Source organism: Myotis brandtii, unplaced genomic scaffold (assembly GCF_000412655.1).
Source record: "Myotis brandtii unplaced genomic scaffold, ASM41265v1 scaffold967, whole genome shotgun sequence".
In the NCBI taxonomy this organism is placed as follows: Eukaryota; Metazoa; Chordata; class Mammalia; order Chiroptera; family Vespertilionidae; genus Myotis; species Myotis brandtii.
This window is the reverse complement of record NW_005372006.1, coordinates 234,359-249,473: the sequence shown is the minus strand read 5'-3', so window position 1 is coordinate 249,473 and position 15,115 is coordinate 234,359. Positions and strand designations below refer to the sequence as shown.

Sequence of the window (15,115 nt, the reverse complement as noted above, 5' to 3'; positions counted from 1 at the left end):
TAACAGAGTTTTACACTTGAACCTCAGAATACTTTTCTAACTTTATGTAAAATATTTCTCTATTATATATAACTTGATAGATGACTGGTCTACATACTATTTATGTGCCTGTTTCTGCAATTCCCTGCTCTTCTCTAACCAGAAAATGCATGCTGATCCTACCAGAGCACAGGTTGAAAACGCAAATGCAGGTAACATAAAAGAAGGCCATAGAGGTTAACATAAAGAGGAAAACACTCTGAAAGTGACAAGCTCTGAGATGAATACCCAATAAAAGCTACTCAGCTCTAGTCTAATTTTACCATGGGGAAAGGAGTGCCCAATGTTGACAGAACCTACACTTTCAAGAAAAAGCAAAAACCCAGACTTGTGTGTGCTCTCTCAATATTTAATGTTTTAAACACACACATGACTAAAGGCTTAATTTTGCCTATAAGCTGTTTATGACTTCTATTGTAAATACAATTTAAGTGTGATATCTCTGGGAGCTTTCATGGCCTACTCAGACAGATCTGTATCATACAGACCTCCATTATAGCTCATTACATCATACTATAGTTACTTGTTTACCTAAGTTTTCAGCAAATCAATGAGCTTCTTGAGGATAGAACCCTTACCTTCTCATGCTTGGATCACCAATGCCCAGTACAATGCCTTTCATTCATTTAACAAATAAGTGCCTGGCATATAAGAAGAGCATAGTATTTGTTGAACTACTGAATTCAACAACTGTGAAAACATTCATCCTTGAGTATTTTTCAAGGAGAAGCATATCCTAAACAGGGTACCATTATGTCTTAAAACATGTGTAATTTAATTACTTGCAACATAAGTGAATCTCTAAATTTAAGGATTTACAATATAAAGTATATCCCTCCATTCAGTCAACTCTAAGTCATTCAAATCATTGGCGAGAAACATCATTTACACCCACTTTTAATATTTACTGAAAGCCAGGCAGTATGCTGGGTGCTGGTGACACAGAGGTGGGTGAAAGGACAGAACCTGCCCAGATTATTAAAAAATAAATTAACCAGTACTGGTCTGCTATATAAATGTAATATATACCCTAATATCCCACTTGAAATAAAATGTAACCCAAATTTGTCCAACTAAGCACCCAGTGATCCAGGGTTATCCTGAGATCACTTGGAATAGGGGAACAATTAATAAGAGAAAGAAACTGGTCTCAAGTTAAAACTATGTGGCAAATACATTTAAGAATGGCAAACTAACGTTTATTAATTGCCCACTAACCACCAAATATTTCCAGTTAAAACTTAAACTACCTCCACTTTTACAGATAAGAAACTGAAGAGAGGCTAAGTACCTTGTTCAAGTACCTATGCATATGCAATGAATTTCTCCTAGATATCTAATTAATCCAGATTCTCTACATGAGAACTGCATAGTGCAGAATACTAAGAGAAAGCTGTTTCACATTACACTGCCTCTTTTAGTATAGTAGTACACATCCGATTTTGTAATACTGAAAAAATTAAGTGCCATTTACATATTTAAAAAAGATAAAACTCTCCATTAACCTCAATGCCAAGAACACAATAGTAATACTTTTTCCAAAAGGAAATCAGTTGTAGACATTCTGATTTAATATTATATTTAGATAAGATTTAAGCCATAAGTCAATGTATAAAACTTTGAATGGTTTTGCTTTGACCAAAGGTTGGCAAAAATTATCTACTTTGCCCGACTGTCGTGGCTCAGTGGTAGACTCTGAACCAGGAGGTCACGGTTCAATTCCTGGTTGGGGCACATGCCTGGGTTGTGGGCTCGCAGGAGACAGCCAATCAATGATTCTCTCTCATCATTGATGTTTCTGTATCTCTCTCGCTCTCAGAAATGAAAAAATATTTTTTAAGAAGTATCCCCTTCGGTGTTTTATAAGCATTCAAAACTCCTAAACCCCAAACTGAATTTATCTTGAGCTCTAAACATGCTGCTTCTTCTGATTCTCTTATTACCATCTCAGGCCCACCCAGTTATGTAAGTGAGACTGATTCCCCCTCTTCTAGAAGATGTCTAATTGTGGAGACATGGCAGTTCTAAATCCTCTTTAGCTACACACTTTCCTCAGAGATCTCCTTTAACCTCAAATGCGAATGCTTCAGCCTCGACCACTTTCAGGCTCCTAGGTCCAAATGCCTACTTGACATTTATTCTGATGTTTCAGACATCTCAACAAAGTTAAAACAGAATATCCAAACCCAGCCTACTCATTCCTATTGGTCCCACCCCACTTTCCTTTGAAATCACCCCTTTCTTCCTTCTCCTTGGCCACATCTGTGGTTCTAAACCAGGGGTGGGCAAACTTTTTGACTCGAGGGCCACAATGGGTTCTTAAACTGGACCGGAGGGCCGGAACAAAAGCATGGATGGAGTGTTTGTGTGAACTAATATAAATTCAAAGTAAACATCATTACATAAAAGGGTACGGTCTTTTTTTTTTTTAGTTTTATTCATTTCAAACGGCCGGATCCGGCCCGCGGGCCGTAGTTTGCCCACGGCTGTATCTAAACCATGATCATCTCTTGCCTGGAATTGCTGCAATGATCTTACCGGCTTCCCTGCTTCTACCCCTCTTTATTTCCAGTTCATTTCTTACCCAGTACCCTAAATAGTATTTTAACAACATGAATCATGTCATTTCTAGCCAGAATTTCTTTAATTTTAGAATAAAATTCAGAACTCTTATTGCCCATCTTGACCCTTCTTGTCCAGTTAGCCACACTGACCTCCTTTCCATCTTTGAAATAAACACTGTCTCATCTTCAGGTCTCTGCATATTTCGATCCATTTGCCTGAATCCTCTTCTTGCAGCTATCTACATGCTGGCTCATGTTCAGCCATCAGATCTCAGCTCAGATGTCATATCCTCAGAGACTGCTAATGTGGCCTCTCTGTTGCCTTATTTCATCACCCTGTTCTTATTTGCCCTTCATAGCTTTTATCACATGTGTATTTGTCTTACTAATGTCACTCCTCCCTCCCCGCCCCGACATCCAGAATGTGAGGCCTAGGAGGGCAGGGACCAAGTCTCACAGAATGTATTTTCACTTGGCATATCTATAATTTTGTCTGTTTGGTTATCTCACTTTTCTAGAAGTTTCCTGGTTAGTGCAGTATTTCTAGTTCTAAAGGAGTGCCTAGAAAAAAAGAAAAGAGTGGCTGGTACTACACACTGGGGGTTGAATCAATTAGTTCATGGTGAACAAAAGCTGTCTGTGCTTTCACTCACATTGCTTCTTTGCTCAGAATGTGCTTACTGCTCTCTCTCTCTTGGTTTAGCTTAATACCTCCTTATCCTTTAAGACTCAGATCAGGTAATTAACCTGTAGGAAGTTTTACTTGACCACTCCAGTGCTTAATATAGCATAGTGGTCTTTTTAAGCATATGTTTTAGACAGAGCCAGGACTTAAATACACTAGCTCTATGTTGTAAAGGTTACCTCTACATATCTTAACTTTTTTTTAGCCTGTCAATTGAGAGTAGTAATAAATCACAGAAGTGAACAAGAAAAGAAATAATACATGCAAAGCACTTGGCATAGTATCTGGCACACAGTAAGAACTCAAAATATGCTTTTACATTAAGTTAAGGGCTCATGGTCTGTGCTCATGTAACATGCTATCTGTATATCTAACAATGTACTAACATCCTGGATTATAATTATCATATGTTTGTCCACCCCCACTCAGAAAGTGACTTCTTTAAGGCCAGAGGTCAGATCTCAAAAATCTTTATGTCTCTAGTTCCCTAGTATAGTGCCTGGATACATTAGTTGCTCAATAAACTTAAAATAAAAAGATAATGAAGAAGAAAAGCTAAGTCGAGAGTTATATGCTATCCAATATGGTAGATAGCAAAATGCTTTAATTTACATCAAGTAAAATAAAAAATTCAGGTTTTCGGTTGTATCACCCACATTTGAGAACTCGGTAGTCACATATGGCCAGTGGCTACTGTACTGAACAATATATAGAACATTTTTATCATCACAGAGTTCAACTGTCAACTGAACAGTGCTAGTCTAGAGACTAAAAACAACTTAATGGTATCTGTTTTTTTAATTTAATATAAACGGAAAAACCTACTTAGTTGAAGGCACTATGCTAGGTTATAATGCTATAAACACAGCATCTCAAAGAGAAGCTGTCTAAACTATAAATAGTAAAAAAACAAACAAGGAGATAAACTATAAATAGCATTGCATCACAAGCACTATTATTTCACTTATCTTGGATTCACAGAGAAAAAGTAAGATCATCAGCACTGAGAGGTTTGCTAGGAAACTGATTATAGTTAGTGCCCAGGTCCTCTACAGGTAAGAGATTCTGCACATGCAGAACACAGAATGTTTCACCACCTCCGGTCTCACTGGATCTTCAATCCCCACAACAGCAATGCATGTAAGGCCGGTGACAATATCATTTTCATTATCCCAGTCTGGTTCTGGTTCTCCTGCTGGGAAATCTCTGAATGCAAGACATATGGTTCTCAAGCCTTCTGATGCCATCGGTTCAATCACAGTTTTTATAATATCATCACGGTCCCTTGGTCTGAATACTTTTGCCTCACCATTAGCACTCAAGATTTTGAAACACCTAAAAGGAAATGTTGAATCCAAACATAAATAATTAACAGAAATAATTATGAATGGCATTTAAAGTGAACTGGAAGGGCTAGAAATCATGGGATCTGATAGCTGAAATTTAGAGAATTCCATTATGTTGTATTTTTACAGACTTAAATCATATTCACTTTTCACTCTCCCCTTTATAAAACAGTTCCAATTTTTATAGCTTTCTGTTGATAGCTCTCCACTTTATCAGTTACTCTAGATATTACCTAAACCTTCTCTTTTGGAAATACAAAGCTTTTAAATTTTCACAAAGAACCCCTAGTAGCAGAGAAGAATAAACTATGCACCTACCCATTTTGGTACAGAGTTAGACATTAATAACGATTAACACAAAATTGACAAATATTTTCTTTTTTTAAAGTAAAAAGCTAAGTTCAATCAACCCCTTACCTGAGACCTTGTTTCATCACCTATGCTGTTTTAACCATGAAAGAAAAAAACAACAACTTACTATTAAAATAAGCATTCTATTTGAATGAGAGAAATAATGCCAAAATAGTTTTATTGCCAGTGACACTAGCCACAACCTTTTAATTATGTGGTAGATCAAAGTTACACTGTGGACTTCCGTATTTAAAGTTTATTTTCACACAGCCTCTCTATGCTCCTCTCCCTGTGATGCTACCTCCTCCTGCTTCTAGGCAGGTGACTCCCAAATCTACATTTTCCGTTTTGTTTTCCAAAGCTCTCCATCACTGCTGAAGAGTCCCACTCAGAAGTTGTACCGGTACCTTAATCTTACTGCATGGAAGACTAAAAGCTGCCTCCTCACTGCCCATCTAACAGACATCAAGAGTACCCCAGTAAGTTCAATGTACATCAAGTCCCAAACGATCATCAACAGGTTCTGTGACTTTAAGTGAAATGATGTATTAAGGAAACCAATTTTACCACAGGCTAATCGATACAAACCAAGATTAAATTCCTATGGCATCTCATCAACATTCTAACAAATGTTGTTGAATGAAACAATGTTATTTGAAGAGCTGCTATAAGTCTAAAATCTCACCTGAGTACTTTTTCCTTATCTATATACATTACTTCGAAAGCGCTACATATTTATTCTCTGAACTGTCTTTTGAATGGTGCCTCTTCTTTCTCTTCCTCCTGTTAGTGACTTCTGGCTCTTACTCTGAGCTAGAGCTATTTATTGTAACAGCCTTTTGATAACTGTCTCTAGTCCCTTCTCTCCTCCCCAACCCATCGTATTTCCTGCCGTAAGAATTATCTTCAACTGCAGCTTTGATCATCCCGCTATATGATGAAAAAAATACTTCAGTCCCATTATCTGACCTTACTTAACTAAGTTTTTATTTATTTTTTCTTTATTGATTAAGGTATTACATATGTGTCCCCATCCCCCCATTGCCACCCCACCTTATCTAAGCTTGAATTGCTCAGCCTAATGTTTAAGAGCCTCTACAACAAAATGTAAATATCACTTGGAAATAGTTACTGTATACTTATTATATATCAGACTCCATGCTATGTTTAAATGCATTTTTTTTTTTTTTACTGTTACAGAGTTGAAAGTTTTCACCCTCATTTTCAGTGGAGAAAAATGAAAGCTAAGGAAAAAATTTGCCTAAAATCCCAAAGCCAGTGAGTTCCAGGAAAGCATCAAAGCCTGATTGTTTCTTGATTTTAAAAATCTGCCCTGTACCTTCTATCTGCTACCCAGCAAGCCATGGATGCAAAAATTTTCTAAACTTCACACTGAAATCAGATAACCAAGCTTACTGTGAAGGGAGCAGAAAGCTCTAGGTGGCCTGTGTGCCACAACAGCCCATGTCTTCTCAGATGAACTATATACTAGCTATCCCCCTGCATACAGCCTGCATACCCAACTCTTTTCCTCAGATATGGATTCCTTTCACCTTGATGCACTCATTTCATACCCAAACCTATCTCAAATGCTTCATCCTTCATAGTAAAATCTTTCATCTTAAAACTTTACACACCTGTCATAGGCTGCCTTATCATTAATTTTATACTTGTCCCTTAAGCCTAGAGACCATAATCTGTCAAGTATTCATTAAGATAACACATACTATAGTCCATTTACAAGCAAATTAGAAGTACAATATTCTAAGTGTTGTAATTTCAAATGAGTTCTATATTTCCAAAATTGCTCGTAATTTTTTAAAAGTTCTCTACTGTAATTAAAGAAACCCAAATAATTTTAATACTTGTAATAGCACATAAACATTGGAGAAATTATAAACATTTAATATTAAAATTAAAGCTACCTGTCTGTATAAGGACGGTAAAAGAGAAAGATTATCATTCAAAATGATAGAAGATACTTAAATATGACACCACAGCAGCATAAATAGGATAAAACCTCATTCTGATATAAAAGGAAAATTCTCAAGACCTAGTTTTAATGCTTTGCTATTTAAAAAACTAATCTAAAATTCATTCATCACATTTTAGAGTCTACTGTCTACAAGGCAGTGTTGAATATAAAAACTTCAGTTTTTCTTTATAGGAGGCATATTTTTCATGATCCTATATAACAATGAAATCAACATGTCTAAAAACAAGTATCAAGATTTACTTTATTAAATCTACCAGATTGGATGTAATTGAATGTAATGGGCTTATTTCCCCTGTAGCAAAACACTAAGAAATAAAAGAAACTGGAGTATAAAAATGGCAGAATACCATGGGCTAATATCAGGATACCATTAAAATATACTAAAAGCTCTGAGGTGCCATCAAATGCTCCATATTCACAAAAAGAAAATAGCAACAGTAACAACACAGTAGGTATTTCAGAAAGCAACTGTAGTTAGCAATTTATTCATCTCAGCACTTTACTCTTACTTTTTCAGAATTATCTCAGATGCACCCTTGCTGAATATTCGATAACTTCCATCAGAATTTTTCAGGACAGTACTCATGGACTTCCTAACAGAATTGAAGGTGTAGACTTTGTACAGTGATTCTTCTGGTATTTCATTTCTAACATCCTGATAATCCCGTTTTAAATCCAAAAGAAATCCCAACAAGGCACATTCAGTTTTATTACCAACATGACGAGGTAATCCACCCTCTTTCTCTGGGGGCTATAAGAGAAAAAGGTTTAGACGCTAGCTAGTATCATCTTGTTTCTCTATGACAGTTTAATATATTACACATAAATCAAAATACAACATTTTAAAACAAAATTACATAGGAAACTTCTATTGATATAGGCATTTCAGAGAGGGACACAGAATGATGAGGCAGAAAGGAGTTCTGGGACGAGAATGACATGGATTCCAATCTCAGCCCTGCCACTAGCTATGGGAACTTTTCGCACGTTACCCAATGGTTGTAGCCCTTGGCATCAGCATCTGAAAAACAGGAGCACTTATGATGCAAGATTTAAATAAGTCATGGTTCCTGACATGGGTAATGGGGCTTAACTTTAATTTCTCTCATTTTCTCTTCCTGTTTTCACTCAACATTTATATTAAATAATTCAAAATTAGATCTACTTTACAATTTTTATGGCTTAAAACAAAAGTTTATGTGTTAAAATAAAGCACTATTGCCTTAAATGTATATAAAAGCTTTATTTTTTCGTAGTATTTTCACAAGTTTTACCTCATATAATCATCACAGAAATATTAAGGGCAGATGTAACTGTCTTTACTTAATAATTAAAGAAAGCAAAGCTCAGACTTTCTGCTAGTAAAAGGCAAAGTCAGATCTAGAACCAAGATCTCTATTAACTTCCAATCCAATAATCAATTGGTGCATTTTTCACTGAACAACTTGCAGTATTAATTTTGTTCATGGTTTTCATACATAAATCACTAGAACACATATCAAGTGAAATAATTTCATGTTTTATGTTATAAATAAGACTTTTAAAACTTATAAAGTTAAAAAAAACTTAAAAAGTTGAAAGTATTTTACTCTAAGGTAGTGCAAGTCTAGAATTACTTTATTGAGTTAGTTACTAAAGGTCAAGCATCACCTTCCAAAAAAGAACATATAGCATGCATAAGAAAACATTATTTTAAATTGTAATCTGGTTTCAAAATTTTCTCTAGAAAACTGTGAGTTGACTTTCTACAAAAGTCTTTTTATTTTTATCTACAAAAATAAAACAGCCTAGTCTTTCAAAAAATGAGCTTAATAAGAATTTAAAATTAAGGACTTGTTCTGGTTATAAGGCTTAAGAGTGTCTAAATACAGGAAATTCAAAATAGAGGAGGAGAAAGTTACAGGTAAACAAAATGTATATTTTGACCAATAGCTCTTACTTGCAACACAAATTGTATCAAAGGAACTTATATACATTATATGGATATATGCCTTTTAAAAACAACACAATTCAGTTCTTCAATTTATATATATAGTAAAGGTAGGTCTGAAGATCTATATACAATCTAATTACAAATAAAAAAAAATCAATTTTCATGCATAATTTATTAAAGAAACCTACCAGTATTTTTGATGTATAAGCACAATTCACTGAAATTCCTGTTACAAGATAAGACAAGATATTTGGTGGAATAGCTTCCGGCTCAGGAACCTTTTTGTAATGCTTTTCATTTATATAAGCTTGAACAACTGTCATTCTGTTCATTGTCAATGTTCCTGTTTTATCTGAGCAAATGGCTGTGGCATTTCCCATGGTTTCACAAGCATCCAGATGCCTTACTAAGTTATTATCTTTCATCATTTTCTACGGTGACAAAAAAAATTTTAGGTAAGCTACATATAAAACCAATAGCCTCATTACATTAAAATCATAAACTGCTTAATAATCAGAATGAAAATTCCCAACTATATACATATACACAATATAAACCAATAATTTAATATTGGAGGATTTTAGTACATTTGACCTATCCAAATAAGCTTTCTTAGGTTTCAATAATTTGACCACTGCATAACATAATCTAGTAAATGAAACAGATACCGGCACCCATCTACAGATCACATCAACTCTACACTGCCTCCAAAAGCTTCTGCGAAGGGTCCTCACATTACAAGAGCATTGATAATCTGTTCTCTATGTACAGATGTACTTAGAGCAGTGTCAGCGTATATTACATTTAAGGATTAAGTCTCTTTATAAAGTAGAAGTGAGAAGATTTTTGTATCAATCACCAAGGAAAATGTAGCTTGTATCAATTGAAATACATAGGTTGTGGGCTGCATGATTTTTTTTTTTTTGAGTTAACACACCAAAAACAGAATGAGTCATTTTTAACTTTTCCATATGCTGATGCACTTGATATACTCACTCTTTGGATCCTCTCTCTAATTTACAAGAACAAAAAAGATAGTTTCTAAAAAATTAAAAATTTTCATAGTAGCCCCAAAAGGCATTTAAGTTAAAATACTTGATATTAATTCTCAAAATATATGTGGAATGAATTAAAAATAACAGAGTTTTTAAACTACTACTATGCAAGATATGGCAAAAAAAAAAAGTGATTCCTTGAAGAAATAAATATGGGGAACAAAGATGTGTACCTCCCATATTACTTGTGATTCAAATTAATATTAAAGATTAAAAGAATGAAGTTCTTGCCTGTCCTGAGTGGCTCAGTGGTTGAGCGTCAACCTATGAACCAGGAGGTCACCCTTTGATCGGTCAGGGCGGCACATGCCCAGGTTGTGGGCTCGATGCCCAGGTTGTGGGCTTGATCCCCAATAAGGGCGTGCAGGAGGCAGCTGATCAATGATTCTCTCTCATCACTGATGGTCCTCTCTCTCTCTCCCTCCCCCTTCCTTTCTGAAATCAATAAAAAAAATATTAAAAATAAAAAAGAATAAAGGTCTTTCTACAGTAAAGAAAATGTGTTCGATTTTGCAAAGCACTAACAGAGGATCCATAAAGACTACACCTCAGTGAAAGGAACAAGTGAAGGCTAGACTATGAAGTAACGGGAGTAGAAGAATGGAAACAAGGAGGCTTTAGACCAGAGGTGGGGAACCTTTTTCTGCCAACAGCCATTTGGATACTTTATAACACCATTCGTGGGCCATACAAAATTATCAACTTAAAAATTAGCCTGCTATATTTGGTCAACATTTAATTGACTCACCCCTAATGCCCTGGCAGGGTCAGACCAAATGATTTCACAGCCCTGGGCTGGACATTCCCCATCCTTGCTTTAGAAGGTTGGACTGGAGTGAACCCTTTCTTTGCTCTTATACCACAGTAAAAGACATTCTTAATCTTACAATGAGAAAAAGGAGGGAACATGACTTGACAACATAAATACTATACAATGAAAATTAAGCTACAAGTCTGCCTAGCAGAGTTGTGCTTAGTTTTGTGGCAAGGCTGTCCTCCAAGGTAGCGGTCGCCAAGGTAGCGGACCACTAGTGGTCCGTGAGGTCCGAAAGGTTGGCGACCACCGCTCCAAGGAATGTACAGGTCTCTATGTACTGGGATCCTCAACTGGGGGAAAAGGATGGAATCAATGACAGCATTTCTAAAGCAAACAAGTGTAAATTTATGAAATTCTCTTCCTTTCAGAATGAAAAACAAGAATAATCAAACGTGCATTTCCACCCCAGCTGGTACTTTAAACTTAGTACATCTCCTTAACCATTTCTACTTACCTTGACTGAGTAAGCCAATGAGATAGTGACTGCAAGTGGAAGACCTTCTGGCACAGCTACCACTAAAACCGTAACTCCAATAATGAAGAACTTCACAAAATATTGTATGTAAATCGGTGTGCACTCAGCAAGCCATTGTCTCTTCTGAACCCAGAATGTATCAATTACAAAATATAACACTAGAATGATAACTGTGATGGCAGACATCAACAAACCTTTCAGTATACAAAGAAAAGAAAAATGTAATTATTTAAATATTCCAGACACTATCCATTGTCAGTTACAAACTGGCCACTGGAAGAATTACAGCTGGTTTGGTAATACTTATTTTAATTTCTTTGGGAAATTGTTAACATCCTTTTTTGCCCTTGACATTGTCATATTTAATTTTTGCTTCCAAGTGTAGTCTTGTCCCTAGGAGAACTGGGAGAAATTGTTTAGGATTGTTTCCTAGACTTAACTGTATCCTCTTTGGTCTTCTACTAAAGCTGAGACAAAATAATAGGCACTGATAAGAAAATACCAAAAACTTAGCATAAGCTGGTGCTTTACATATTGGGAACTTACCTGTTGCTGAAAGACAATCCAATAAGAATCTGATGAATGAGAAGACGTGAAATTAAATATTCAACCCTATCTTTTTAATTAAAAAAATTATCTGAATCATTATCTTTAGTCTATCCTTATTACTTCATTAACTTAGAAAAACAAGAGTTAATCATGTAGTATGAATCATTTACCTCTCTATTTTGTGGGTTATTTAGCCCCATCTAAATGAACATTAAAAAATAAGGTAAGTCCACATATCTGGGTCTAATAACCAAAGTCAATGCTTACTAAAAACCATCACTATCTTAAAATTCACCCGTATCCCCAACACTATGGAGTCAGTATTATCAGTTGCCTTATTTATTAAAAGAAGCATATATTTGTATTAGATAATAAACTTCTTGAGGACAAAAGCAAAAACATAACTTTTCCTAACACATTCCTAGGAAGTAATAAAATAATGCAATTTACCTGATTTAATAAAATGTGCCAATTCACAAAGGTGATACCGCTGGAGGACATGCTCTGTTTGCTTTTTATTTTTCAATAGAGTGGTTCTCTCAACATGTGTTTTCTAGTGATGGCAACAGTTTAGTAATTTCAGCCTCAGCAGAATGATGAACTACTCCATTTAATGAACTAAACTATAACTTCTAGAAAAACATACACCTAAATTTTTCATAAATAGTAAAAAGATGGACAAAATGTGTGATAGAAATTTCTTTTAAATAAAATATAGTTGGGTAATGTGCCTGGAGGAACCTCACTGCTAGCCCTTCTCCATTGTTCCCAGAAATTCAGAGATGAGAGCATGGGCTTGTGAACTGGCAGACTTATGCGCTAATCTACCCACGTATTAGCTAGCTGACAGAGGACGTAGGCTCTATGTAATGCGGGGACAATAGCCTCTAAGCAATGAAGAGGATTGTCAATAACTCAGAAGACCTGGTACACTGTGGATAAAACTGAAAATACTTTTAACTCCCCCTCCAGCCACAAAGCAATGATTTTCCAGCCTTAAGTATGTCAAAAGATGATTTGTAAGCAGGAAGTTAGTGTATTTTAAAATAAACACCTTACTTTCCTTTATGTATCATACCTGCTTTGCCAATCTGAACAGCCAGCTTTGTAAGTTTCCCTTGTAAAACAGATTTTTCCTTTTTTGGCAAATTTGATTTCTTTTTGTCTTTTTCATCACCATCTCCACCATCTTCACTCTTCAAAGGCTGCATTTCCATGGCTGCACCATCCTGGGCTTTTGCTGCATTTAAGAGCAAATGTAATTTCACTACATTTTAAAGGCACATAGAACTTGACATTTTGAAGCAAGTTTTGATAAAAACCAGTTTTCTTTTAGAAACTAGGAAAGATTTAAACATTCAGCTTTGTGTGTGCACATGTTGTATGATATGTCTTACCCAGAGAAAAATAAGACAACAGTGAGACTTGGTTGTGAAACTGTGTACCAGACTTGAGAATGTTGTAATACATAATACAAATGAGGCATAGAAAGGAAGAAATATAGGGTCCTTAAACTAAGAACTAAACACCAAATCATTTATCTTCCCCTGAGTTGTATTAGGTAATGAGACTTACTCCAAACATCCCAAGTCCCTTCTATATAATTTCTACTATAATGCAGAATATTATGTATCATCTTACACATAGAGAAATACCTATGTGTACAGACTATTAAATAGATCCAAAAATATGTTATATGTTTTGTTTCTTATGCATTTTTGCTAGTAGTGACATAGTAACCAATTTATACTACCCAAAATGTTTAAGTTGAAAGTTACGTACATCTGGATTTTTCTACACTTACTAGCACAAATCACAATTAAAATGTATTAACACTGCAAAGGCAGCACAACTGGGGCACTAACAGGAAGAGAGCTTAACCAAGTTAACATATATTGCTGATTTTTCCCTGCTACCTGGATCTTACACTTTTGGATGAATATAGTACACATTAGATATATTTTTGGATAATGAAAAGAAGCTAACTATACTTTTATCCACCTGAATTTACCTTTGTTGCGATTCTCAATAGCTCCATCTTGTTTCTTATCTGTAGGAACAAAATGGGAATTAAAGCTTTCCAAAAGAAATGAATACAGCCATGCTAAATTATGCAAAGGTAGTTCACATTTCTATAACAGCATTGTTACACAGTGCTACGTGTGTTTGTACAGATTAGGAAGCATCTAGTTTGTAATGACCTACTGGCCAATTACTCCCTGGTCTTAACCATAGGGGAATAATACTCCAAAATAATTTGGGCATCTATACTTGTTTGATTTCTCCATAAGACTTTACTCTTTTACGCTGTAGTAAACCCAAATATAATATAAGAGGTGTTCAAACTAAATACAGATATACTCCTAAGAAAGCAGAAAAGGACAGGGGTAGAGAGAGAGAGAGAAATGTCATAGAAATACAATAAGCAGGAGAGCTTTGATGGGAATAAGAACAAAAACACTACCTGTATAAAAGACAGTGGAGGCAAGTAAGTGAAACTAGAACATGAATGTACTATCAGTTGAGTTCATTATAATAACTGGCTTAGATTTGGAGAAAAGAGAAAGATGAGAATGTCTGAAGCAATACGGTCATCAAGGAGGGAATGGGTCTAGTGTTTGGAAGTAGGTAGGATAATATTAGAAAGAACAGAGAAGAAGCACAATCATTTAGTCTATTTTTCTTCCAACTTCTCTATCAAGGAGAACTATCTTCAAACTGGAAGACGTGGAACAAATATGGTCAAGATGGAACAGAGGCTCAAGATAAATGAGGAGATAGTAAGAGAACACCTAGCTACTTTCAATGACCTCAAGCTGGAGAGAGACCAGAGAGCCACATTCCAGACGACTAAGGAACTGAGACAGATTACCCTGCTCTGGGCTGCCTGTGACTGGAGGAGGGCTGGAAGTCCACAGATGAAAAATGGTGTCTCGTTCTATTAAAAAATAACAACAACCAAAACAACCCAAGAACAAAAAATGGTAGACAATGAATTAGATATTAATTCCTGGGAATACCCTTGACTGGATTAAGAAAAACAGGTTTGTAAGACATAAAAAAGGGTGCTTACTGGAAAAGACACTGTGGAGGCAATGAGAACAAAGTCATGACACAACTTCCCTTTATTTTTTAATAAGGCCTCTTCACTAGACTCCTTTAAATTAGGATGCAGCACAGTGTATGAGATAATGCATATAAAGCATTCAATAAACGGTATCATTATTACTGGTTTTCAAATTGCCTTTCACTCTTAAGAAACCTAAAGGGGGCAGATGGGAGGGCTGTGGTGAGGGACAGGAAAA

The 15,115-nt window shown here is 35.6% G+C and overlaps 1 protein-coding gene across 4 annotated transcripts in view; it reads right to left on the bottom strand.

Annotated features, from left to right (window-relative positions):
• ATP2B1 (ATPase, Ca++ transporting, plasma membrane 1) overlaps positions 1 to 15,115 on the bottom strand; it is a 63,574-nt gene that overhangs the window by 26,723 nt on the left and 21,736 nt on the right. For all 4 annotated transcript variants that reach the window (XM_005886276.2, XM_005886271.2, XM_005886272.2 and 1 more), the window contains exons 6-11: positions 13,822 to 13,860; positions 12,889 to 13,050; positions 11,241 to 11,455; positions 9,103 to 9,345; positions 7,491 to 7,732; positions 4,386 to 4,623 (exon numbers count right to left, since the gene is read on the bottom strand). In XM_005886276.2, coding sequence (XP_005886338.1) covers positions 4,386 to 4,623; positions 7,491 to 7,732; positions 9,103 to 9,345; positions 11,241 to 11,455; positions 12,889 to 13,050; positions 13,822 to 13,860 — 1,139 coding nt within the window. The remainder of the gene's footprint in view (positions 1 to 4,385; positions 4,624 to 7,490; positions 7,733 to 9,102; positions 9,346 to 11,240; positions 11,456 to 12,888; positions 13,051 to 13,821; positions 13,861 to 15,115) is intronic.